The sequence below is a fragment of the Salvelinus namaycush genome, chromosome 20 (assembly GCF_016432855.1).
Source record: "Salvelinus namaycush isolate Seneca chromosome 20, SaNama_1.0, whole genome shotgun sequence".
Classification (NCBI taxonomy): Eukaryota; Metazoa; Chordata; class Actinopteri; order Salmoniformes; family Salmonidae; genus Salvelinus; species Salvelinus namaycush.
Window position 1 is genome coordinate 30,046,038 of NC_052326.1, and position 27,197 is coordinate 30,073,234.

The 27,197-nt window shown below is 42.5% G+C and overlaps 1 protein-coding gene across 1 annotated transcript; it reads left to right on the forward strand.

Moving 5' to 3' along the window:
* The first annotated feature begins 3,377 nt into the window (after positions 1-3,377).
* LOC120065220 (protein mono-ADP-ribosyltransferase PARP3-like) lies at positions 3,378-27,197 on the forward strand. The gene is made up of 11 exons (XM_039016021.1): positions 3,378-3,497; positions 4,060-4,275; positions 5,003-5,128; positions 5,290-5,472; positions 14,591-14,729; positions 15,270-15,487; positions 16,161-16,319; positions 16,523-16,609; positions 16,821-16,998; positions 17,190-17,333; positions 25,859-27,197. The coding sequence occupies exons 2-11, from the start codon at positions 4,081-4,083 to the stop codon at positions 26,026-26,028; spliced, it is 1,599 nt and encodes a 532-aa protein (XP_038871949.1). The 5' UTR covers positions 3,378-3,497; positions 4,060-4,080; the 3' UTR covers positions 26,029-27,197.

Sequence of the window (27,197 nt, forward strand, 5' to 3'; positions counted from 1 at the left end):
AGCCGGAAAGTAAAGCATTGCAGTAGTCTAACCTAGAAGTAACAAAAGCATGGATGAATTTTTCTGCATCATTTTTGGACAGAAAATTTCTGATTTTTGCAATGTTACGTAGATGGAAAAAAGCTGTCCTTGAAACAGTCTTGATATGTTCGTCAAAAGATATTCAATAATCAATTATTATAATTGTAACGGCTTTCTTCCTGGGATGAAGGAGAGGACCAAAATGCAGCGCAGTTAGTGTTCAACATGTTTCATTTAACGAACTGTGAACACTTACAACAATACAAAACAACAAACGTGAAAACCGAGACAGTCCTATCTGGTGCAGAACACAAACACAGAGACAGGAAACAACCACCCACAATCCCCAACACAAAACAAGCCACCTATATATGATTCTCAATCAGGGACAACGATTGACAGCTGCCTCTGATTGAGAACCATATTAGGCTGAACACAGAAACAGACAAACTAGACACACAACATAGAATGCCCACCCCAACTCACGCCCTGACCATACTAAACAAATACAAAAACAAGGGAAAACAGGTCAGGAATGTGACAATAATACATCAAACATTTGGTGCAGCCCCTATCATGACCCCAAGGTGAACCCCATCAATACTATGCTGTAGGCAGACATTTACCAAAATGATTAGGCTACTAGGTTGTAGGTGGGAAATAATAGTTATGGCTTTGATACCGGCAATTCCTTTCAGATATAAGCAAAAGGCGGAAAAAAGTTAGTGATATGAAAAATGTCTTATTTAGATTCATTAAAAAAACTACTACAAGGCCTCCCGAGTGGTGCAGTGGTCTAAGGCACTGCATCACAGTGCTAGCTGTGCCACTAGAGAACCTCTTTCGAGTCCAGGTTCTGTTGCAGCAGGCCGCGACTGGGAGACCCATGGGATGGCGCACAATTGGCCCAGCGTCGTCCGGGTTAGGGGAGGGTTTGGCCGGCAGGGATGTTCTGCACTGCAAATTGGTAATTTTCTACATCAGTATCCATTATGAAGCTTATACTCTTTAATTTGGGTGAGTGCATACGATCACACCAATAAATAGGAATAGCTGGCTATGAATACATTCTGTGTGCCAATATTGGTGAGTGCAATCACACTAAAAACCAACCTGGTCTCAGAGCATTTCGTATGATTCTAAACCGAGACACTCCATTAAAAGGGAAAGGGGGATACCTAGTCAGTTGTACAACTGAATGCCTTCAACTGAACTGTGTCTTCCACATTTAAAACAACCCCTCTTTAGTATGCTATGTTATGTTTTGTATGGTATGTATTAATTTGTCGATGTCCATGACCCATTTCGTATGATATGTTATGAATTTGCAAAAAGTACAACATTTTACGAATTTGCAAAAATGTATGATATGTTATGAATTATCTAGGTGGCTAATTTGAGGCACCTGGCTAATGTTATCTAGGTTAGGGGTTAGGGTTAAGGTTAGGGTTAAGTTTAGTAGTTAGGTTAAAGGGTTAAGGTAAGAGTTAGGGGAAGGGTTAGCTGAAAGGGTTAAGGTTAGGGTTATCTAGCATGCTAAGTAGTTGCAAAATAACTGAAAAGTAGTAAGTAGTTTAATATTTGCTCATTAGCTAAAATGCTAAAGTTGTGCATGATTTGGGTTGCTAGACATTCGTGTTATACGCCCACCAGACCACCCACCCACCCTACTTTCATTTTTGCCTTAAGTAACTATCTGTCTTATATAAACATATCAAAAGTAACATTTCATACTAATTTGAGTGTCCCGGATTAACATTTACTATGTTTCGTCCAGTCTATGAGACCAGGCTGTAAAAACTGGTCCTGACACCCAGACATTCACAGTCACATGTTAACATAATTGAGTAATCATATGAGACATTCCAATCACGCACTGCAAAGTTGATAAGGTCTGTTAATATGAGTAATGGAAGAGTTTTAGGTATAGAGAGCTCTCTGTTTAAAAGTTACACCGGCTACACTTTCACCAGTGATTGGACAATATAGTGTGCCATAATCTGAGCAAATATTAACCTATATCATAATACAGTACTATATGATATGACCATTTAAAATAAAACAGTGTAGGGCAGACAAATCAAGTTGTACATGAATGGCCAGACCATGGTTGATAAAACAGTCACACCTGCCACCTGAGTCAGAGAGGGCAGTGTGCAGCTGTGATTGGGTGCAATCTGGAGGCTGGCTCACCCATCACGAGTCTCCTTGAGGCAAAGGTCATGTCAGTAAGGCAGGGCTCTCAGAGGCTGCTGTGGGGTCAGGTCAGGTACTGTAGGTAGGCTGGTGTAAATCACATTCAAGCCAGAATCCAGCTGGAGCCTGAGTCTGCCTTCCACAGGTATGCGAGACATTTTGGAAAAGAAACAGAAACCTGAATCCTCACATTGCACAAATTGAATTCAACGTTTTGACAGCTTGTGCCCAACTACTCTCAGGTTGACGTTACAGGACAGACAGAGACCAGGCAACTCTGATCAGAACAACTCTAATTATGCCATCTGTAGCAGTCTTCTTCTTCTGTATAATAGTGTTTGCAACAATAGCCTACCTGTAGTAGTTTGGTAGCAGTCCCTTATTTATGAGGACCAATTGCCAATGCGTTTTCAATGCCTGATAATACTTTTGTATTCAATACAGAATGGCAGAACATTGAATTCAGAAATTCAGATTGAATTCCCTATCAAATAAAGTGCACATGAAGGTTTCAGTGTGTAATATGAATTACGGACCACACCTTGAATGGACAGTCTCTCTATAACAGGGATGGGCAACATTGATGGGGGTGGTGGCCTCAAAACATCTGAACTCATCATGAGGGGTTCATGGGTCCGCCACGTAGTGGCTCATGGGTCTGCAGTACCCAAATCCATATCCACACATGCACCCAGAGCCCGCACTAGCACTAGCCTTTTGCCCCCAAAGCATTTTAGCGGCCCCCCTCTTGACAGCAGAGAGAATGTTTCAGAGTTAATTTTCTGCAATTCTACACATTTTGCCATGGGTCGTAGAGAAAATGTTGTACTTTTAAAGCAAGTTTGCTGCAAGTCTACACACTGCCATGGGGTGGAGTTAGCAGTTAGCAGTTTTTTTATATGATATCTGAGTGAGAGTGACTAACATTACTTCGACCATGATTACTGCCATTTTAGATAGATGGCTAGACAAATTTACCAATCTAAAATGTTTTAGCTGACTTGGTCTAATTGAGTGACTGTCAGTGACTAACATAATAAGAGAAAAACTGCGGATGAACAATAACATTTCGAAATTGCACCTTGTGTGTGTGTGGTGGGGTGGGGGGTGATCCGGTGGGCCTGTAGTTATCTGCAACTTTCTGAATGCCACTTACCACCCCCCCCCCTTAAAGCGGAAGTAGAACTTCCTCGACAGTCGGTGAGAAGTGTGTCTGTCAAAATATTGTGTTCTGCTACTTCTGACAGTGACCGCTCGAGCTGCCGAATACCTGCTCTAAGGTAAGTAGCAAGTCGATAAAGGTTCGCAAATTATTTGGCTATCTTCCAATTTCTGTCAACCGTAGCGGCATCCATAGCCTTGTAGTTAGCTAGCTAACGCTAGTGCGTGAACTTCTCGATACCAACGGCGTTTAGCTAACGTTAGCTAGCTAGCTACACACCCACAAAATGAAGTTATTGGACTTTGCGCCAAGCTAACTAAACTAGCTAGCTATCTACCTAAACATTACTGAGGGGTTGTACATGGAAATACATCTAGGACAGCTGCTGTAGCTAGCTAATTAGCACTCGCACAACCTCCTCAGTGCCTCCTTAGACAGGTCAAGGAATTTACCAGCCACGTCAGAGCTTGTCTGCTGTGTCTGCTGCTGCTACTACTTCTGTGTTACTGGAAGTACCCCGCCTCACTCAGCTGTATCAAAACACCACTGCCATTGGCCAGTGTGCCAGAAAAGGTGAAAGGGGATTAAGTGAAAAGCACCTGCCTTAAGTGCATCAATACTATCATTCATTCTTCAAATTTTAGTGTGTTAATGATGCATAATGTTTCTTTTTTCTGCAGTGATTGAAATACAGATCAGGGATGGCACCAAAGAAAAGGGCTGCCTCATCCACCAAAGCCAATAAAGTGGGTGGAAAGAAGGTCAAGCAAGAGCCTGACACACCAAAGGATGCCTTTACCTCTGCCAAAGAGGCTCTGAAGGCTGCAGGGCCAGAAGTTAAGGGCAAAAGGAAGGCGGATGAGCACTGCTTGCTGTCAGAACAGCAGTCAGGAAGGGTGAGTTGGACATCATGCCATATCAAGGCAAGGAGTAGGCTATTTATTATGCTGCCTGTGCCACCAATCATACAAAAATGTATTATGTACTATTTCAGCTCAAAAGTCCTCCTGTGCAGTCAGTGTTACTCATTGAGGTACTCTGAAGGTGTTACTGTGATTGAAGCACTTGTCACACACTAACTGTAAAGGCTATGACAATGTATGGCTTTCAGTTCAGCCACACCCTTCATTTAGATTCAATGAGGTTTGACTACTTTCCAATATACAAACCTTAGAAGTGACATGTAGGGTACAGTAATAGTTTCAGTTGGAAGTAAACTCCCTGAGAGTGAGAGACACTTGCCCCTTGTATTCATCTAATACAGAAGGGGACTATTCTCTTCTTTCCTTGTTCAAGACATTACCTCTGCTCAGTTGTAATGTATGCTCCCCCAAGACACCTGAGATAATGAGTGTGGAAGGTCACTCATATCTACTGTATATGCTGCATTCAGTTATAGCTGTTTCAACAGACCAGTGTGTTGCTACAGCATGTTTGCTAATCATTCATATGTAGCAGAATCTGAGAAACTGTCACTAGTTACAGGTATTTGACTTGATTTGTTTGATCATCTTTGCAGTCATGTCAGTAGGACAGACTGCTGTGCAGTGCAATAGATGAATGTGCCCATTTTTTATCTGACTGCTTTCCTGAATCATGTTCCTCCTTTAATCTCCCCCACAGGTGTATGAAGATTATGATTGCATGCTGAATCAGACCAACATTGGAAATAACAACAACAAGTTTTATGTCATTCAAGTGTTGTGTATAGATGACTCTTACTACTGCTGGACCAGATGGGGGAGAGTGGTAAGCTTAATTTTAGACAAAGACACGATGTTAGTTTACTACACATTCCTGTGTATATTTTAGTAGTAAATCTACATTTGAGTTAATTATCTTAAATACTAAGCTATTAATTTCTTGAGCACCCAGAATTGAAGCATCATCTTCTCCTCTCTCCCTTACAGGGAGAAACGGGTCAGTCAAACCTATCAGACCTCTCCAACAGCCCAGACAAAGCCATCAAAGACTTTGAGAAAAAGTTCAAAGACAAGACGAAGAACAGCTGGAAGGAGCGGGACAACTTTGTGTCTCACCCGGGGAAGTACACCCTGATAGAGGTAGATGGAGACCAGGATGCAGAGGTCAAGGTAAAGTGGTGGCTGGGTCTCAGTAGGACCACGGATTCTAAAGTGTTTGGCAATTTTATGTATCAATGATGTTTGACAGTCATTGTCGATGGTAATGACATTGTAATATCATAAACTATGTTTTAGCATATTTGAACTTGAATTCACCACCGGAGTCTGGCAGCTACAAGCCAAATGGCCTATTCCCTATTTGCCATAGCGTACATTTTTAGTAAACTCAACAAAAAAAATGAAACGTCCACTCACTGTCAACTGCGTTTATTTTCAGCAAACTTAACGTGTAAATATTTGTATGAACATAACAAGATTCAACAACTGAGACAAACTGAACAAGTTCCACAGACATGTGACTAACAGAACTGGAATAATGTGTCCCTGAACAAAGGGGGGGTCAAAATTAAAAGTAACAGTCAGTATCTGGTGTGGCCATCAGCAGCATTAAGTACTGCAGTGCATCTCCTCCTCATGGACTGCACCAGATTTGCCAGTTCTTGCTGTGAGATATTACCCCACTCTTCCACCAAGGCACCTGCAAGTTCCCAGACATTTCCGAGGGGAATGGCCCTAGCCCTCACCCTCCGATCCAACAGGTCCCAGATGTGCTCAATGGGACTTGATGAAGAGCACTTTTTGCCAGTCCTGTCTGGTCCAGCGACGGTGGGTTTGTGCCCATAGGCTACGTTGTTGCCGTTGATGTCTGGGGAGGACTACAAGCCCTCCGTCCAGCCTCTCTCAGCCTATTGCGGACAGTCTGAGCACTGATGGAGGGATTGTGCGTTCCTGGTGTAACTCGGGCAGTTGTTGTTGCCATCCTGTCCCGCAGGTGTGATGTTTGGATGTACCGATCCTGTGCAGGTGTTGTTATACGTGGTCTGCCACTGCGAGGACGATCTGCTGTCCGTCCTATCTCCCTGTAGTGCTGTCTTAGGCATCTCACAGTACGGACATTGCAATTTATTGCCCTGGCCTCATCTGCAGTCCTCATGCCTCCTTGCAGCATGCCTAAGGCACGTTCACGCAGAAGAGCAGGGACCCTGGGCATCTTTCTTTTGGTGTTTTTCAGAGTCAGTAGCAAGGCCTCTTTAGTGTCCTAAGTTTTCATAACTGTGACCTTAATTGCCTACCGTCTGTAAGCTGTTAGTGTCTTAACGACTGTTCCACAGGTGCATGTTCATTAATTGTTTATGGTTCATTGAACAAGCATGGGAAACAGTGTTTAAACCCTTTACAATGAAGATCTGTGAAGTTTTTGGGATTTTAATTAATTATCTTTGAAAGACAGGGTCCTGAAAAGGGGACGTTTCTTTTTTTGTTGTTGAGTTTACATACAGTGCCTTCGGAAAGTATTCAGACCCCTTGACTTTTTCCACATTTTGTTACGTTACAGCCTTATTCTAAAATGCTTTAAATAAATTATAATTCTCAGCAATCTACACACAATACCTCTACACATATTTATTAAAAATAAAAACAGAAATGCCTTCTTTACATAAGCATTCAGACCCTTTGCTATGAGATTAGAATTTGAGCTCAAGTGCATCCTGTTTCAATTGATCATCCTTGAGATGTTTCTTCAACTTGATTGGAGTCCACCTGTGATAAATTCAGTTGATTGGACATGATTTGGAAAGCCACACCCCTGTCCATCTAAGGTTCCACAGTTGACAGTGCATGTCAGAGCAAAAAAAGTAATGAGATCTAAGGAATTGTCTGTAGAGCTTTGAGACACACTTCGAGGCACCGATCTGGGGAAGGGTACCCAAAAATGTCTGCAGCATTGAATGTCCCCAGGAATACAGTGGCCTCCATCACTCTTAAGTGGAAGAAGTTTGGAACCACCAAGACTCTTCCTGGAGCTGGCCGCCCTGCCAAACAGAGCAATTGGGGGAGTAGGGTCTTGGTCAGGCAGGTGACCAAGAACCCTATGGTCACTCTTGACAGAGCTCAAGAGTTCCTCTGTGGAGATGGGAGAACCTTCCAGAAGGTCAACCATCTGTGCCGCACTCCACCAAACAGGCCTTTATGGTAGAGTGGCCAGACGGAAGCCTCCTCAGTAAAAGGCACAAGACAGCCCGCTTGGAGTTTGCCAAAAGGCACCTAAAGACTCTCAGACCATGAGAAACAAGATTCTCTGGTCTGATGAAACCAACTCTTTGACCTGAATGCCAAGCGTCACATCTGAAGGAAACCTAGCACCATCCCTACAGTGAAGCATGGTGGTGGCAGCATCATGTTGTGGGATGTTTTTCAGTGGATGGGATTGGGAGACTAGTCAGGATCGAGGGAAAAATGAACAGAGCAAAGTACAGAGATTGATGAAAACCTTCTCTAGAGGGCTCAGGACCTCAGACTGGAGAGAAGGTTCACCTTCCAACAGGACCATGACCCTAAGCACCCAGCCAAGACAACGCAGGAGTGGCTTTGGGTCAAGTCTCTGAATGTCCTTGAGTGGCCCAGTAAGAGCCCGGACTTGAACCCGATCGAACATCTGGAGAGACCAGAAAATAGCTATGCGACAACGCTACCCATCCAACCTGACAGCTTGAGAGGATCTGCATAGAGAATGGGAGAAACTCCCCAAATACAGGTGTGCCAAGCTTGTAATGTCATACCCACGACAGTCCATCATTACTTTGACTGACCTTCATGTCTTAATCTGGATATTTTCAAGAACTTTGAAAGTTTCTTCAAATGCAGTTGCAAAAACCATCAAGTGCTATGATGAAACTGGCTCATGAGGATCGCCACAGGAATGGAAGACCCAGAGTTACCTCTGCTGCAGAGGATAAGAGTTAGCTGCACCTCAGAATGCAGCCCAAATAAATGCTTCACAGAGTTCAAGTAACAGACACATCTCAACATCAACTGTTCAGAGCAGACTGCGTGAATCAGGCCTTCATGGTCAAATTGCTGCAAAGAAACCACTACTAAAGGACACCAACAAGACGAAGACTTGCTTGGGCCAAGAAACACGAGCAATGAACATTAGATCGTTGGAAATCTGTCCTTTGGTCTGATGAGTCCAAATTTGAGATTTTCGGTTCCATCCGCCGTGTCTTTGTGAGACGCAGAGTAGGTGAACGAATGATTTCCGCATGTGTGGTTCTCACCGTGAAACATGGAGGAGGAGGTGTGATGGTGTGTCGGTGCTTTGCTGGTGACACTGTCTGATTTATTTAGAATTCAAGGCACATTTAACTTCTCTGGGATAGGTGGGACGATAGCGTCCCACTTGGCCAAAATCCAGAAAAAATGTAGCGCGCCAAATTCAAATATATTACTATAAAAATCAATCTTTCATGAAATCACACATGAAAGACACCAAATTAAAGCTACACATGTTGTGAATCCAGCCAACATGTCTGATTTCAAAAAGGATTTACGGGGAAAGCACACCAAACAATTATGTTAGCTCAGTACATAGCCACAGAAAAACACAGCCATTTTCTCAGCAAAAGATAGTCACAAAAAGCAGAAATAGAGATACAATTAATCACTAACCTTTGATGATTTTCATCAGATGACACTCATAGGACATCATGTTACACAATACATTTATGTTTTGTTCGATAATGTGCATATTTATATCCACAAATCTCGGTTTACATTGGCGCCATGTTCAGAAATGCCTCCAAAATATCCGGAGTAATTGCAGAGAGCCACGTCAAATAACAGAAATACTCATCATAAACTTTGATGAAAGATACATGTTTTACACAGAATTAAAGATACACTTGTTCTTAATGCAACCGCTGTGTCAGATTTCAAAAAAACTTTACGGAAAAAGAAACGCACGCTATAATCATCTGAGACGGCGCTCAAAAGTAAAATACCACAGCTGCAAAGATGGCGTCAACATAAACACGAAAATACATAATAAATATTCCCTTACCTTTGATGATCTACATCAGAAAGCACACCAGGAATCCCAGGTCCACAATAAATGTTTGTTTTGTTCGAAAAAATCTGTTATTTATGTCCAAATACCTTCTTTTGTTAGCGCGTCTGGTTTACATATCCAAACGCTAATTCTGGTCAGCGTTATATCGGACAAAAAGTGATATTACCGGTCGAAGAAACATTTCAAACTAAGTACACAATCAATCATTAGGATGTTTTTAACATATAGCTTCAATAAAGTTCCAACCGGATTATTCCTTCTTGTCTTCGTGAGCCATGGAACGCAAGTGACTTCCACGAGGAAAAAGCATGATCAGAAAATGGCTGCTTGATGGACACCTGACTGATTCTGCTCTCATTCTCTCCCACAACATCATAGAAGTCTCATTATATTTTCTATTGATGGTTGACATCTAGTGGAACCCCTAGGCAGTGCACAATCATTCATAACTCAAGGGGATTTCTTTAGGGACTCTGGTGAATACATACAAGCTCAGATTTCTGACTTCCTGTTTTGATTTCAACTCAGGATTTTGCCTGCCAATATGAGTTATGTTAATCTCACAGACATAATTCAAACAGTTTTAGAAACTTTAGAGTTTTCTATCCAATACTAATAATAATATGCAAATATTAGCAACTATGATTGAGGAGCAGGCCGTTTGATATGGGCACCTTTCATCCAAGCTACTCAATACTGCCCCTTCAGCCATAAGAAGTTAATCCCATTGAGAACTTGTGGTCAATCCTCAAGAGGCGGGTGGACAAACAAAAACCCACAAATTCTGACAAACTCCAGGCATTGATTATGCAAGAATGGGCTGCCATCAGTCAGGATGTGGCCCAGAAGTTAATTGACAGCATGCCAGGGCAGATTGCAGAGGTTTTGAAAAAGAAGGGTCAACACTGCAAATATTGACTCTTTGCATCAACTTCATGTAATTGTCAATAACAGCCTTTGACACTTATGAAATGCTTGTAATTATACTTCAGTATTCCATAGTAACGTCTCACAAAAATATCTAAAGACACTGAAGCAGTAAACTTAGAAAATGTATATTTGTCATTCTCAAAACTTTTGGCCACGAATATTTTTACACACACACACAGTTTGTGGTCACTTAGAAATGTCCTTGTTTTTGAAAGAAAAGCAAAAAATGTTGTCCATTTTTAAAATAACATCAAATTGATCAGAAATACAGTGCAGACATTGTTAATGTTGTAAATGACTATTGTAGCTGGAAACTGCTTTTAATGGAATATCTACATAGGCGTACAGAGCCCCATTATCAGCAACAATCACTCCTGTGTTCAAATGGCACGTTGTTAGCTAATCCAAGTTTATAATTTTAAAAGGCTAATTGATCATTAGAAAACCCTTTTGCAATTATGTTAGCACAGCTGAAAACTGTTTTTCTGATTAAAGAAGCAGTAAAACTGGCCTTCTTTAGACTAGATGAGTATCTGGAGCATCAGCATTTGTGGGTTCGATTACGGGGTCAAAATGTCCAGAAACAAAGCACTTTCTTCTGAAACTCGTCAGTCTGTTTTTGTTATGAGAAATGAAGGCTATTCCATTTGAGAAATTGTCAGGAAACTGAAGAGCTCGTACAATGCTGAGTACTACTCCCTTCACAGAACAGTGCAAACTGGCCCTAACCAGAATAGAAAGAGGAGTGGGAGGCTGTTAAGCGAATTATGTTCTCAAGGTTCATAAACTGAACTTCAATTAAAATACTCAGTCTGCAACCCAGAGTTTCTAAGGTTCTGGTTGAAATGAAACAGACAGAGGCCAGTCTACAATAGTCAGAAACGTTTATTTACGAGAGCTCTAAAAATCATACCATGCACCTTTTATACCTCACATTTGGTCATATAAATGCCCCTCCTCTCTAGCACTGTCAATGCTGTTTACAAGTTTTCTCCAACACATACATTGCTTATCATATCCTGCAACATGTTACACAATCTACTGCAAGCCCAACGGTTTCTCCCCTCCCTGGGCGAGGACGAGACATCTTTCCTGTTTGTTAGACAACTTGTGACCACAGTGAAACTGTCACAAGTTGTCTGTTAACCTGTTGAGGACAGAGGGCGCTGTTTTCACTTTGGGGGAAAATCGTGCCCAATTTAAACGGCCTCGTACTCTATTCTTGCTCGTACAATATGCATATTATTATTACTATTGGATAGAAAACACTCTCTAGTTTCTAAAACCGTTTGAATTATATCTGTGAGTAAAACAGAACTCCTTTTGCAGCAAACTTCCTGACAGGAAGTGGAAAATCTGAAATCGATGCACTGTTCTAGGGCCTGCCTATTAATGGCCTTGATATTTATTAGTTTAGATGCACTTCATACGTCTTCCACTAGATGTCGACAAGCAGTGAGAGAAGAAATTGAGTGTGTAACTTGATCTGGGCTCGAATAATAGCTCTTGGCATGACGTGTCACCAGTTTCCTGTTTTCTGGAGAGCGCGAGAAGGGACCTGGATTTGCCTTCTGATAAGCTGTCGTTATGGACGACTAATATCTCCGGCTTTGATTTTATTTGATACATGTGACTATCATCGTAAAGTATGTTTTTTCAATATAGTTTAATCAGATTATTGAAATTTTTTCGGGAGTTTTGCCGTGTTCCGTTCTCTTCCGTTTGTTGACGATGGAGAGATTCGCGCCACTTGGCAAGTGTGCTTGCTAAATCGAGAGGGAAAAAGGCCGTTCTAAAACCAAACAACGATTGTTCTGGACAAAGGACCCCTTGTACAACATTCTGATGGAAGATCAGCAAAAGTAGGACCCATTTTATGATGCTATTTCATATATCTGTCGAACATGTGAAATAGTCGTTTGCGCCCAGGTTTTGGGTACTCTCTCGCTATACCTAAGCCTTATGTGGTAATGAAGTTATTTTTAGAATTCTAACACGGCGATTGCATTAAGAACTAGTGTATCTATCATTTCCTATACAACATGTATTTTTTTGTTATGTTTATGTATAGTTATTTGGTCAGAATATGTGTGTCAGAAAAAGTGTCAGAAAAATATCCGGACGTTGTGGGAAAAAGATGCTACGTTAGCACAATGTATAACCACTGATTTCAGCTCTAAATATGCACATTTTCGAACAAAACATAAGTGTATGTATAACCGATGTTATAGGACTGTCATCTGATGAAGCTTATCAAGGTTAGTCAAATTCGCTATCGCTAACGTACCTATTGCTATCGCTAACGTGCCTTGATGAATGAATGCGGTAGTGTGGTAGGCTATTGTAGTAAGCTAATATAATGCTATATTGTGTTTTCGCTGTAAAACACTTAAAAAATCGGAAATATTGGCTGGATTCACAAGATGTTTGTCTTTCATTTGCTGTACACCATCGATTTTTCAGAAATGTTTTATGATGAGTATTTAGGTATTTGACGTTGGTGTCTGTAATTACTCTGGCTGCTTCGGTCCTATTTGTAACGGTAGCTGTGATGGTAGCTGCAATGTAAAACTGATTTATACCTCAAATATGCAAATTTTTCGAACAAAACATAGATTTATTGTATAACATGTTATAAGACTGTCATCTGATGAAGTTGTTTCTTGGTTAGTTTGGTTGGTTCTTGGTTAGTTAGGTTGGCTTTGTGCATGCTACCTGTGCTGTGAAAAATGTCTGTCCTTTTTTGTATTTGGTGGTGAGCTAACATAAATATATGTGGTGTTTTCGCTGTAAAACATTTTAAAAATCGGACATGTTGACTGGATTCACAAGATGTGTATCTTTCATTTGCTGTATTGGACTTGTTAATGTGTGAAAGTTAAATATTTCTAAAAAATATATTTTGAATTTCGCGCTCTGCCTTTTCAGTGGAATGTGGGAGGAGTTCCGCTAGCGGAACGCCAGAGCCAGACAGGTTAACACTTTCTCTTTGCCTATGTACAAACATTCTTCATCATTATACAGAGACAGGGTAGAATTATGTTAGTTGTAGTCCTATCATTACTTTAAATGTATACATCATTTAGTCATTTATACATAAAATTCATAAGAGGCCCCGGTGCACAACTGAGAAAGAGGACAAGTACATTAGTGTCTAATTTGAGAAACAGATGCCTCAAGTCCTCAACTGGCAGCTTCATTAAATAGTACCCGCAAAACACCAGTCTCAACGTCAACAGTGAAGAGGCGACTCTGGGATGCTGGCCTTCTAGACAGAGTTGCAAAGAAAAACCATTACCCAAAACTGGCCAATAAAAAAAAAGATTAAGATGAGCAAAATAACACAGACACACAAAAGTCAGCTCCTGAAAATCAAATTATTTAGCCTATAACATTCTTTAACACTTGAATGAACATTGGCGTAGGCAAAAAATGAATAGGCCAATTAGCATATGCTTTTTTGCATTTCGAACTGTACAAATCCTAAGTATAGGTCAACAAGTTACAAAATAAATAAAGTAGCCTGAACAAAATAAGTACTAAAATAACAAATTAGTCCAAAAAAACTATGCATGTAAGTCTAAGGGTTTGACTGAATATTTTAGTTTAATCTATAGGCTATGTCTTTCGAATAAGATGCATCTGGATCTGGATATAGGCTACATTAAAATAAAGTGCAATGATGAACTGTTAGGTTTAGTTGTTTTTTACCATGTCTTAGACCTACCTAAAGGTTTCTGGCAGAAAACACCAGCATGTTCGCCTTTTCTGCCCAGAGTAGCAAACTCCGCAGGATGATGGACTTGTAAATGTTGGAGGTTTGTAGTCTGTACATCCATTGCCTGAAACCGAAGGACTGCTTAACACCACCAATTCAGCCATTGTTTTTTTCTGATTTAGTATAAGGCAGGCTATTCTATAGTTACTAAGTGAAATGCCTTTTTATTTTTTATTATTTACAGTCTGAAGTAGCCTAAATGAAGAACGAATTACGCAAATGCCCTTACCCAGATGCTCAAGATGATGAAATAGCAATAGCCTGCACTTGATATGGCTGTAATATTAGTTTTTAAAGGGTAGGCTAATATATATAACTGATATCAAATAATAGCTGTAATTTCAGACATCGCCCAACCATACTCTAAAGAATAACAACATTTTACCTTCCTGGCTCCTGTAATTAGTATATCTTACAATACGCTCAGGCGGGCAGGCTGACTCATTATAGTTTTGCTGTGTCCATTTCTGTTCCCTCTCTTATAACATGCTCTCTTCTGGCTTTTGCAGGTGGACTGTGTTGATGGGAAGATTGGCAAGGGCCCCAGAAACATCCTCCCTTGCACCCTGGACAGCCCCACGCAGAAGCTCATCCAGCTCATCTTCAGCAATGACATGTTCAAAGAGGCCATGGAGTGCATGAACCTGGGTGGGTGTCAATCTGTCCAGCACACCACCTGTACCCCTCCAGCACTGAAGCAACTTTCTGTTCCTCAGTCAGTAAGCCTGGGTGCGGTCTGTCTATGTACACATGTTCTGTTATGTAACATACCTGTTGGACTGGACTGCTTGTTGTATTGTGTTTTACTCTGTCAGTGCAATGATATACTTGGCTGTTAAACTGAAGTCAGGGAAGACCAGGCATCTGCTCTATGTGATCAGAGAAGAGTATCCTAAATCATTAGTAATTTTAGATGGAGGGTAAAGCTTTGCGATCTGGAGATAAATGTATAATCCATATAAAAACCTAGTCTGTCTGATCGATAATGTAAGTAGGACTGTAAAATGTATACAATGTTTATTCAGCTGTGTTGCAAGTTCCCTAACTACCACATTTACCAATGTAGAGGAGAGCAGTCAACATAGACACCTACACAGTTTATATAGACTTAACATATAAACTCAGACAGAGCAGTGAAATGTGTGTAATCATATCCCCCTTATTGTCTCTCTCTCTTTGGGCCACCAGACATAAAGAAGATGCCTCTGGGGAAGCTGAGCAAGATGCAGATCGCTAAGGGCTTTGAGGTGCTGGAGGAGATCGAGGGAGCCATGAACGCCAGCAGGCCCAAACTGGAGGAACTCTCCTCCAAGTTCTTCACCACCATCCCACACAACTTTGGACGCACCAGGCCCCCGGTCATCGACAGTTCTGAGATCGTGGAGAAGAAGAAGGAGATGCTTCTGGTGAGATTTTTTCTCTCAATTTTTTTCCCATTTTTTCCCCCACCTTTATTTAACCAGGTAGCCAAGTTGAGAACAAGTTCTCATTTACAATTGCGACCTGGCCAAGATAAAGCAAAGCAGTTCAATACATACAACAACAGAGTTACACATGGAGTAAAACAAACATACAGTCAATAATACAGTTGAAAAATAAGTCTATATACCATGTGAGATAAGGGAGGAAAAGGCAAAAAAAGGCCATAGTGGCGAAGTAAATACATTATAGCAAGTAAAAGACTGGAATGGTAGATTTGCAGTGAAAGAATGCAAAGCAGAAATAGAAATAATGGGGTGCAAAGGAGCAAAATAAATCAATCAATAAATACAGTAGGGGAAGAGGTAGTTGTTTGGGCTAAATTATTGATGGGCTATGTACAGGTGCAGTAATCTGTGAGCTGCTCTGACAGCTGGTGCTTAAAGCTAGTGAGGGAGATAAGTGTTTCCAGATCACCTTGTACTTGATTAGACGCTGTCACAGTATTGTGCTTTATGGAATGACATTGATCTTGATCAGTACTATTTAGGGCCAAAAGTTTTTTAATAGCCTACAATAAGAACCCAGTTTTCCCTGATCAGGTCTGGTGAAACTCCTGGCCAGGCCTGATCCCATTCCTGACTGTGCTGTCCCCTGCAGGTGCTGGCTGATATAGAGATAGCCCAGAACTTGAAGGCTGAGACTGAGAAGGCCCAGGAGCAAATGGAGGTGGAGAAAGTACCTCATCCACTGGACCAAAACTATCTGTCTCTCAGCTGCAAACTCGTTCTACTACAAAGAGATACACAGGAATTCAAGGTACTGTGGTCTCTAATCGAAGTTGAATTCTATACAAACACCACTGTATTGTTCAAAATCAGACAAGTCTTTAGTGATATGCTGATGGTCGTATTTAAATGGGTGACTATATTTACTGTGACAAAGCATCATTTATACTACAGAGAGAAGAATATTGTAAATGTAAAGCTTCCATTGTATTTCCATTCTTGCCTCATTTAAAGGTCATAGAGAAATACCTGAAGGCCACTGCATATAGCCACAACCAGCCAAAGATTATAGATGTCTGGGAGGTGGACAGAGAGACTGAGGTGGGTAACATATGGCACAACAACTTCATGTCATAATCCTTGTAGCATGTAATACAGCATTAATTTTTTTACTAATTTGCTGTGCTCTTGATTTTTGTGCTGATGAATGTATAAAATAAATAAAAAATAATATTGTTATAACTGTAGGTTTGTTTGACTTAGCATTAGTATTTAAGTTGATTGATCTTTCTGTGGGGATTGTTCTCCCCAGGCGGAGAGATTCAGGGAGAACGACGGACTAGAGAACCGGCGTCTGCTGTGGCACGGTACCAATGTGGCGGTGGTGGCAGCCATCTTGAAGGGCGGCCTGCGGATCATGCCCCAGTCAGGGGGCCGTGTGGGCAGGGGCATCTACTTTGCCTCGGAGAACAGCAAGTCAGCTGCATACGGTGAGGCTATAGCTACCATGTGGCTGAACTACCGGTATCTCTTTTAGACGTCATCTTCGGAATATCCAGTCAATTTCCAAATGTATGTTCATGTAGTGAGTATAAGACTGTTAGGTGCACTACTACGACACTGTTCGTTTTGTGAAGAAATACCGTGCTACTTACTACATATGTGTCCTGTCCCTGTGTAGTGCGTACATCTAAAGACAGGGGGGTGATGTTTCTGAACGAGGTGGCGCTGGGGAAGGAAAACACCATCACTATGGATGACAGCTCCCTGAAGAAGGCTCCTTCCGGCTATGACTGCGTGGTGGCTAGAGGACAGTTGGAACCAGGTACAGTAGCCTGAGCTAAGTTGATGTACATTAAGAAAAGCGTGGGTCCTAGGATCGAGCCTTGGGGTACTCCCTTGGTGACAGGCAGTGGCTGAGACAGCAAATGTTCTGACTTTACACACTGCACACTCTGAAGAGGTAGTTGGCAAACCAGGCCAAATACCCCTCAGAGACACCAATATTCCTTAGCCGATCCACAAGAATGGAATGGTCTACCGTATCAAAAGCTTTGGCCAAGTCAATAACAGTAGCAGCACAACATTGCTTAGAATCAAGAGCAATGGTGACATAATATAGGACCTTTACGTTGCAGTGACACATCCATAACCTAAGCAGAAACCAGATTGTATACCAGAGAGAATACTATAGACCAAGAAAGCCAGTCAGTTGACTTTTGATAAAAAGGACAAGATATAAATTGACCTATGACAGTTAGGATTTCCCAGTGCCTTCTAAGCACTGGGAAACTCCCAAGAGAGGAAAGACATGTTAAAAAGGTGAGAGAGGCTCAACGATGATAGGGGCTGTAACCTTAACCTTTCTGGGGCAGGTGGGACGCTTGCGTCCCACGTTGGCCAATAGCCAGGGAAAATACAGCGCGCCATATTCAAATAAAATGATATAAAAATCAAACTTTCATTAAATCACACATGTAAGATACCAAATTAAAGCTACACTCGTTGTGAATCCAGCCAACATGTCAGATTTCAAAAAGGCTTTTCGTTGAAAGCATAAGATGCTATTATCTGATGATAGCACAACAGTAAACAAAGAGAGAAGCATATTTCAACACTGCAAGCACGACACAAAACGCAGAAATAAAATATAAATCATGCCTTACCTTTGACGAAATTCTTTTGTTGGCACTCCAATATGTCCCATAAACATCACAAATGGTCCTTTTGTTCGATTAATTCCTTTGATATATATCCAAAATGTCAATTTATTTGGACCGTTTCATCCAGAAAAACACAGCTTCCAACTTTCGCCACTTCACTACAAAATGTATCAAAAGTTACATGTAAACTTTACCAAAACATTTCAAACTACTTTTGTAATACAACGTTAGGTATTTTTAAACGTTAATAATCGATCAATTTGAAGACGGGATGATCTGTGTCCAATACAAAAAGAAAACAAACTGACGCAACTTTTTTCGTAACGTGCCTCTCTCAAATAATGTACTTCATGTGACCCTCATTTACGATAGCCCTACTTCTTCATTACACAAAGGAATAACCTCAACCGATTTCCAAGGACTGGTGACATCCAGTGGAAGCGGTAGGAACTGCAAGCAAGTCCATTAGAAATCTGGTGTCTCTAAGAAAACTCATTGAAAAGACAGTGACATCAAAAAAATACAAATTCTGAATGGTTTGTCCTCAGGGTTTTGCCTGCTACATAAGTTCTGTTATTCTCACAGACATGATTCAAACAGTTTTAGAAACTTCAGAGTGTTTTCTATCCAAATCTACTAATAATATGCATATCTTATATTCTGGGGATGAGTAGCAGGCAGTTGAATTTTGGCATGCTATTTATCCGAAAGTGAAAATGCTGCTCCCTGCCCACAAGAAGTTAAAGAAGAAAGGGTCTAAACCATGTTAGGTAGGGCAGTTAGGGTGCTGATGGTGGATGGTAGCACTCAGCAACAGTTAACAAATAGCTATTTGAAAGCTTATAAACAGCTAATCAAGTTGTTTGGGAACAGACTTAGTGGAGACTACCGAGAACTGAATGTGTTCCTTGGTAAAGATTGCCACTCCACCACCTTTGGAAGATCTGTCTTGCCGAAAAAGGTTTTAACCAGAAAGGTTAACATCAGTGTTCAGAACACTCTTTCTTAACAATGTCTCAGTAATGACCAACACATCTGGATTGGAGCTGTGAACCCACACTTTCAATTGATCAATTTTAGGTAATAAGCTTCTAGTGTTAACGTGCAGAAAACCCAGGCATTTACGAGAGCAGAAATCAGTGAAGAAGAAATCGAAGCACATGTCAGAGTTGGGGCTAGCAACAGTAGACGGACCAGTGTGTACATGCACATTTCCAGATATCATCAGCAATAATACAATCAGGGCACGGCAGAGGACAGGGAGAGATCTGTGGTGTTGATTTTTTTATTTACATTTACATTTACATTTAAGTCATTTAGCAGACGCTCTTATCCAGAGCGACTTACAAATTGGTGCATTCACCTTATGATATCCAGTGGAACTACCACTTTACAATAGTGCATCTAACTCTTTAAGGGGGGGGGGGGGTTAGAAGGATTACTTTATCCTATCCTAGGTATTCCTTGAAGAGGTGGGGTTTCAGGTGTTTCCGGAAGGTGGTGATTGACTCCGCTGTCCTGGCGTCGTGAGGGAGTTTGTTCCACCATTGGGGTGCCAGAGCAGCGAACAGTTTTGACTGGGCTGAGCGGGAACTGTACTTCCTCAGAGGTAGGGAGGCGAGCAGGCCAGAGGTGGATGAACGCAGTGCCCTTGTTTGGGTGTAGGGCCTGATCAGAGCCTGAAGGTACGGAGGTGCCGTTCCCCTCACAGCTCCGTAGGCAAGCACCATGGTCTTGTAGCGGATGCGAGCTTCAACTGGAAGCCAGTGGAGAGAGCGGAGGAGCGGGGTGACGTGAGAGAACTTGGGAAGGTTGAACACCAGACGGGCTGCGGCGTTCTGGATGAGTTGTAGGGGTTTAATGGCACAGGCAGGGAGCCCAGCCAACAGCGAGTTGCAGTAATCCAGACGGGAGATGACAAGTGCCTGGATTAGGACCTGCGCCGCTTCCTGTGTGAGGCAGGGTCGTACTCTGCGAATGTTGTAGAGCATGAACCTACAGGAACGGGTCACCGCCTTGATGTTGGTTGAGAACGACAGGGTGTTGTCCAGGATCACGCCAAGTTTCTTAGCACTCTGGGAGGAGGACACAATGGAGTTGTCAACCGTGATGGCGAGATCATGGAACGGGCAGTCCTTCCCCGGGAGGAAGAGCAGCTCCGTCTTGCCGAGGTTCAGCTTGAGGTGGTGATCCGTCATCCACACTGATATGTCTGCCAGACATGCAGAGATGCGATTCGCCACCTGGTTATCAGAGGGGGGAAAGGAGAAGATTAATTGTGTGTCGTCTGCATAGCAATGATAGGAGAGACCATGTGAGGATATGACAGAGCCAAGTGACTTGGTGTATAGCGAGAATAGGAGAGGGCCTAGAACAGAGCCCTGGGGGACACCAGTGGTGAGAGCACGTGGTGCGGAGACAGATTCTCGCCACGCCACCTGGTAGGAGCGACCTGTCAGGTAGGACGCAATCCAAGCGTGAGCCGCGCCGGAGATGCCCAGCTCGGAGAGGGTGGAGAGGAGGATCTGATGGTTCACAGTGTCAAAGGCAGCCGATAGGTCTAGAAGGATGAGAGCAGAGGAGAGAGAGTTAGCTTTAGCAGTGCGGAGCGCCTCCGTGACACAGAGAAGAGCAGTCTCAGTTGAATGACTAGTCTTGAAACCTGACTGATTTGGATCAAGAAGGTCATTCTGAGAGAGATAGCAGGAGAGCTGGCCAAGGACGGCACGTTCAAGAGTTTTGGAGAGAAAAGAAAGAAGGGATACTGGTCTGTAGTTGTTGACATCGGAGGGATCGAGTGTAGGTTTTTTCAGAAGGGGTGCAACTCTCGCTCTCTTGAAGACGGAGGGGACGTAGCCAGCGGTCAAGGATGAGTTGATGAGCGAGGTGAGGTAAGGGAGAAGGTCTCCGGAAATGGTCTGGAGAAGAGAGGAGGGGATAGGGTCAAGCGGGCAGGTTGTTGGGCGGCCGGCCGTCACAAGACGCGAGATTTCATCTGGAGAGAGAGGGGAGAAAGAGGTCAAAGCACAGGGTAGGGCAGTGTGAGCAGAACCAGCGGTGTCGTTTGACTTCGCAAACGAGGATCGGATGTCGTCGACCTTCTTTTCAAAATGGTTGACGAAGTCATCCGCAGAGAGGGAGGAGGGGGGAGGAGGATTCAGGAGGGAGGAGAAGGTGGCAAAGAGCTTCCTAGGGTTAGAGGCAGATGCTTGGAATTTAGAGTGGTAGAAAGTGGCTTTAGCAGCAGAGACAGAAGAGGAGAATGTAGAGAGGAGGGAGTGAAAGGATGCCAGGTCCGCAGGGAGGCGAGTTTTCCTCCATTTCCGCTCGGCTGCCCGGAGCCCTGTTCTGTGAGCTCGCAATGAGTCGTCGAGCCACGGAGCAGGAGGGGAGGACCGAGCCGGCCTGGAGGATAGGGGACATAGAGAGTCAAAGGATGCAGAAAGGGAGGAGAGGAGGGTTGAGGAGGCAGAATCAGGAGATAGGTTGGAGAAGGTTTGAGCAGAGGGAAGAGATGATAGGATGGAAGAGGAGAGAGTAGCGGGGGAGAGAGAGCGAAGGTTGGGACGGCGCGATACCATCCGAGTAGGGGCAGTGTGGGAAGTGTTGGATGAGAGCGAGAGGGAAAAGGATACAAGGTAGTGGTCGGAGACTTGGAGGGGAGTTGCAATGAGATTGGTGGAAGAACAGCATCTAGTAAAGATGAGGTCAAGCGTATTGCCTGCCTTGTGAGTAGGGGGGGAAGGTGAGAGGGTGAGGTCAAAAGAGGAGAGGAGTGGAAAGAAGGAGGCAGAGAGGAATGAGTCAAAGGTAGACGTGGGGAGGTTAAAGTCACCCAGAACTGTGAGAGGTGAGCCATCCTCAGGAAAGGAACTTATCAGGGCGTCAAGCTCATTGATGAACTCTCCAAGGGAACCTGGAGGGCGATAAATGATAAGGATGTTAAGCTTGAAAGGGCTGGTAACTGTGACAGCATGGAATTCAAAGGAGGCGATAGACAGATGGGTCAGGGGAGAAAGAGAGAATGTCCACTTGGGAGAGATGAGGATCCCAGTGCCACCACCCCGCTGACCAGAAGCTCTCGGGGTGTGCGAGAACACGTGGGCAGACGAGGAGAGAGCAGTAGGAGTAGCAGTGTTATCAGTGGTAATCCATGTTTCCGTCAGTGCCAAGAAGTTGAGGGACTGGAGGGAAGCATAGGCTGAGATGAACTCTGCCTTGTTGGCCGCAGATCGGCAGTTCCAGAGGCTGCCGGAGACCTGGAACTCCACGTGGGTCGTGCGCGCTGGGACCACAAGGTTAGAGTAGCAGCGGCCACGCGGTGTGAAGCGTTTGTATGGTCTGTGCAGAGAGGAGAGAAGAGGGATAGACAGACACATAGTTGACAGGCTACAGAAGAGGCTACGCTAATGCAAAGGAGATTGGAATGACACTCTCGAAACTACACGTCTCAATATTCGAAACTACACGTCTCGAATGTTCAGAAAGTTAAGCTTACGTTGCAAAAAATCTTATTGGCTAAAATGATATAGTACTGCTGGCTGGTGAAATAGGCTAGCTAGCAGTGGCTGCGTTGTTGACTTTGTTTGAAAGTGTAGCTGGCTAGGTAACCTCTAACTGGCTAGGTAACCTCGACAATTACTCTAGACTACACAATTATCTTGGATACAAAGACAGCAAAGACAACTATGTAGCTAGCTAACACTACGCTAATCAAGTCGTTCCGTTGTAATGTAATAGTTTCTACAGTGTTGCTATTCGGTAGGAGTTGGCTAGCTAGCAGTGTTGACTAGGTAGGAGAACGGCAGCGCGGCGGACGAAAATAGCTGGCTAGCTAACCGATAATTACTCTAAACTACAAAATTATCTTAGATACAAAGACAGCAAAGACAACTATGTAGCTAGCTAACACTACACTAATCAAGTCGTTCCGTTGTAATGTAATGGTTTCTACAGTGTTGCTATTCGGTAGGAGTTGGCTAGCTAGCAGTGTTAGCTAGCAGTGTTGACTAGGTAGGAGAACGGCAGCGCGGCGGACGAAAATAGCTGGCTAGCTAACCGATAATTACTCTAAACTACACAATTATCTTAGATGCAAAGACAACTATGTAGCTAGCTAACACTACACTAATCAAGTCGTTCCGTTGTAATGTAATAGTTTATACAGTGCTGCTATTCGGTGGCTAGCTGGCTAGCTGGCTAGCTAGCAGTGTTGACTACGTTACGTTAGAAGGACGAAAATAGCTGGCTAGCGAACCTCAATAATTACTCTAAACTACACAATTATCTTTGATACAAAGACGGCTATGTAGCTAGCTAAGATCAAACAAATCAAACCGTTGTACTGTAATGAAATGAAATGTAATACTACCTGTGGAGCGAAGCGGAATGCGGATGACATTTTGAATGCGCATCAGATTGAAACAAGATCATATGTGACTCACCACCTGGATTCGGTCTTATGTAGCAACATTTTAAATTGTTTTTTAAAAATTGGATAAAGTAGAGACTGAGCTACAAAATGGGATATCATACACAGCATTTTTGTCGAACAATGGGAAAGTTATTCTGCTTTGAAAGTTGATACACTTGTAAACTTAGTTTTGAGAAAAGGACCTTGGACTGTTTTGATACCTACTGGAGAGCTCTCCTTTGACTACACCCAACTGGAAGCTTCATTAAATAATACCCGCAAAACACCAGTCTCGACATCAACAGTGAAGAGGTGACTCCGGGGTGCTGCCTTCTAGGCAGAGTCCCTCTGTCCAGTGTCTGTTCTTTTGTCCATCTTAATCTTTTATTTTTATTGGCCAGTCTGAGATATGGCTTTTTCTTTGCAAATCTGCCTAGAAGGCCAGCATCCTGGAGTCGCCTCTTCACTGTTGACGTTGAGACTGGTGTTTTGCGGGTACCATTTAATGAAGCTGCCAGTTGAGTACTTGTGAGGCGTCTGTTTCTCAAACTAGACACTCTAATGTACTTGTCCTCTTGCTCAGTTGTGCACCGGGGCCTCCCACTCTTCTTTCTATTCTGGTTAGAGCCAGTTTGCGCTGTTCTGTGAAGGAAGTAGTACGCAGCGTTGTACGAGATCTTCAGTTTCTTGGCAATTTCTTGCATGAATAGCCTTCATTTCTCAGAACAAGAATTGACTTATGAGTTTCAGAAGAAAGGTCTTTGTTTCTGGCCATTTTGAGCCTGTAATCGAACCCACAAATGCTGATGCTCCAGATACTCAACTAGTCTAAAGAAGGCCAGTTGTATTGCTTCTTTAATTAGCACAACAGTTTTCAGCTGTGCTAACATAATTGCAAAAGGGTTTTCTAATGTTCAATTAGCCTTTTAAAATTATAAACTTGGATTAGCTAACACAACGTGCCATTGGAACACAGGAGTGATGATTGCTGATAATGGGCCTCTGTACGCCTAAGTAAGAAATCTGCCATTTCCAGCTACAATAGTCATTTACAACATTAACAATGTCTACACTGTATTTCTGATCAATTTGATGATATTTTAATGGGCAAAAAATGTGCTTTTCTTTTAAAACAAAAAGATATTTCTAAGTGACCCCAAACGTTTGGACGGTAGTGTACTCTCTGAAACTGTAGTTCGATTCTTACCCGTATACATGGATGAAAGCTTCACGGCAGACTGCACCCCCTTTCATTAAATAAGACTTTTGTCTTTTCCATTTAGTTTACACAGCTTGTTTGGCCCGTTGTGTTCCACTGATTTCAAAACTTGGGTCAACATCTTCCGTGACAACAACACTGTTGATCGCCGTTTCTTCCCCATCACAGTCATCAGAAGACTCTACAATGTCTTCAATGAAAATGTTTTTACCTAAATCAGGGATTTCCTCATCGTCTGATACATTTACAGAGTCCGAGAGAAAGTCAGCATGGCACGGTCATCCTCCAGAAAGTAGTCCATCACAACTTTTTCCCACTGACCTTTGTCGAAAGCGCCTGATAAATTCTGGGCAGCGGTGTTGAGAGCAGTAGCAACATATTTGCAGTTCTCCATGGCCAAAGTTATATATTTTGAACAAACTGCAGTAGAAAGGATTATCTACGCATAACGAGCAGCTCATTTTATAGACACAAGATGCTACACCACATTATGGCCCACTCATTATCTCAGCCAGTCATGGTTAGCGGGAATCTACCTGGCTTTTTCTTTGGCTAAACCAGCTAGGCTATTAATTTAACAACTTTGTGTTTACAGATGGCATAAAAGTTTGTTATTAAGGCACTTGAAAGTTCATGTTCGAGAAGACATTTCTGCCAGAAAACGCATTTTGATCAAATACTTTTTACGTTCTAAAGTCTCTCCTGTGAAGTCGTGACTTGCGACATAAGCATAGTTTCCTGAATCGGGTCACATATTGTACAGCATTTTCATCAGGTAATGTGAATAAAAAGCCGGAGGGAGGTAGTTGAATAGGATGGGAAACCAAGAGTCTGTGTAACCGAAAGAGAGTTGTATTTGCAAGTGTCTTTCTCCATATACACTACTGAAGTGGTCACTGTATGTCTAAACATCTGGTAGATGATGAGCAGATATCCAAAAGACTGCATAAGTCTAGTGAACACTTTTGTTGTGTATATCAGTACAGTGTTTGTATAGTAAACACTTGTGTGTTTCAGCTGTATGGTTGTGTAGTGAACACTGTGTGTTGTTTCAGACCCGTCTAAGGACATCTTCCTGACTCTGGATGGTAAGCAGGTGGCTGTGCCTCAGGGTGAGCCCATTAAGCAGCCCCAGTACAAGGACAGCTACTTCTCCAACAGCGAGTATCTGGTCTACAAGGAGAACCAGTGTCGCATCCGCTACCTGCTGGAGCTCAAGTTTTAACCGGAGAGGGGAAAGGCACCTATGCCCTCTCTGAGAAAGATGTCTCCTACTCTGTCTAATTAGTAGAGTATCAAGAGTATTATTCAAATAAAGGTGGTTGTTGTTAGACATCACTGTCACTGAGTACCATATTCAACCAAAGTTGTCTATAATGTATCAGATATACTTCTCTGTGCCTTATGCTTTACACAACGGGCTTTGAAGTCTTCCATTGTCAGTTTTGGTTGCAAGTCGTTGGTGATTCTACTCTTAACCGGAGTATAAATACTGCACTCTCACTTAGAATTACAATTAGGATTATAATTTTATTAGTCTACAATATTTACTTTGAGCAGATCATAGTATTGTGGATTTTCAATGTTATTGTACTATTTGGCCACTCATTTCTGTTATGGGAGGACTATTCTCTTTACCTTTACTGGATGTAGTGTGAATACTGTACCTTTACTAATATGCAATACAATACCTACCTGTATCTTTATTCTGCACTATATGTTTTCATTTAGCTGTGAGTATTTCCTACTCTGAATATACTTGTATAAAGCTTTATTTTCACTTACCTACTTTGTGAAAACATCTCTCTTCAATAACTGTTTGAATGTTAGTGCATGGAACATAATTCAATACACTAGATAGGCCTAGATGCTGTATTGGCATGTAATAAAATGCATGATTGAAGGAATAACTGTAGAGTTGATCTGTATGGTTTAGAAGTTTGATTTGCATGTGTTGTGCGTCTATGAAGGAGACCATGCGGCTTTGCAAATCTATAATCCCAGTGCACTGTGTATGTTAATATTCATGTGTTACCTAGCAAGGCTCAAAGTTCCTGTGGTGATGATCAATGCTCTTGTCTCAGTTTATACATTTTCCTGGGCCTGGGTCCAGATTCACAAAGCGTCTCGAGTTGGAGTCGTGATCTAGGATCAGTTTTGCCTTTTAAATCGTAATGAATAATTGGAGGGTGATCTGATTCTGGATCAGCACTCGAACTCTGAGACGCTGTAAGACTATGGGGCTGTTTATTGCACACAGCAGCCGGTTGAGAGAATGTCCTTCTGCCTCGTAACCAGGAGGTGTCACTAGTGAACATCCAGGCTCAGACCACCTCTGAGCCTTTTTTCACCTGATCTATTTACTTGAAGGCTCAATAAACAAATAACCCTCCA

What these genes read in the sequence shown, in the direction of transcription:
- LOC120065220 (XM_039016021.1), top strand. Translation starts at nt 4,081, where the DNA reads ATGGCACCAAAGAAAAGGGCTGCCTCATCCACCAAAGCCAATAAAGTG. An exon ending in CAGAACAGCAGTCAGGAAGG is followed by an intron (nt 4,276 to 5,002) that starts GTGAGTTGGACA and finishes TCTCCCCCACAG; the next exon opens with GTGTATGAAGATTATGATTG. An exon ending in AGGTGGACAGAGAGACTGAG is followed by an intron (nt 16,610 to 16,820) that starts GTGGGTAACATA and finishes TGTTCTCCCCAG; the next exon opens with GCGGAGAGATTCAGGGAGAA.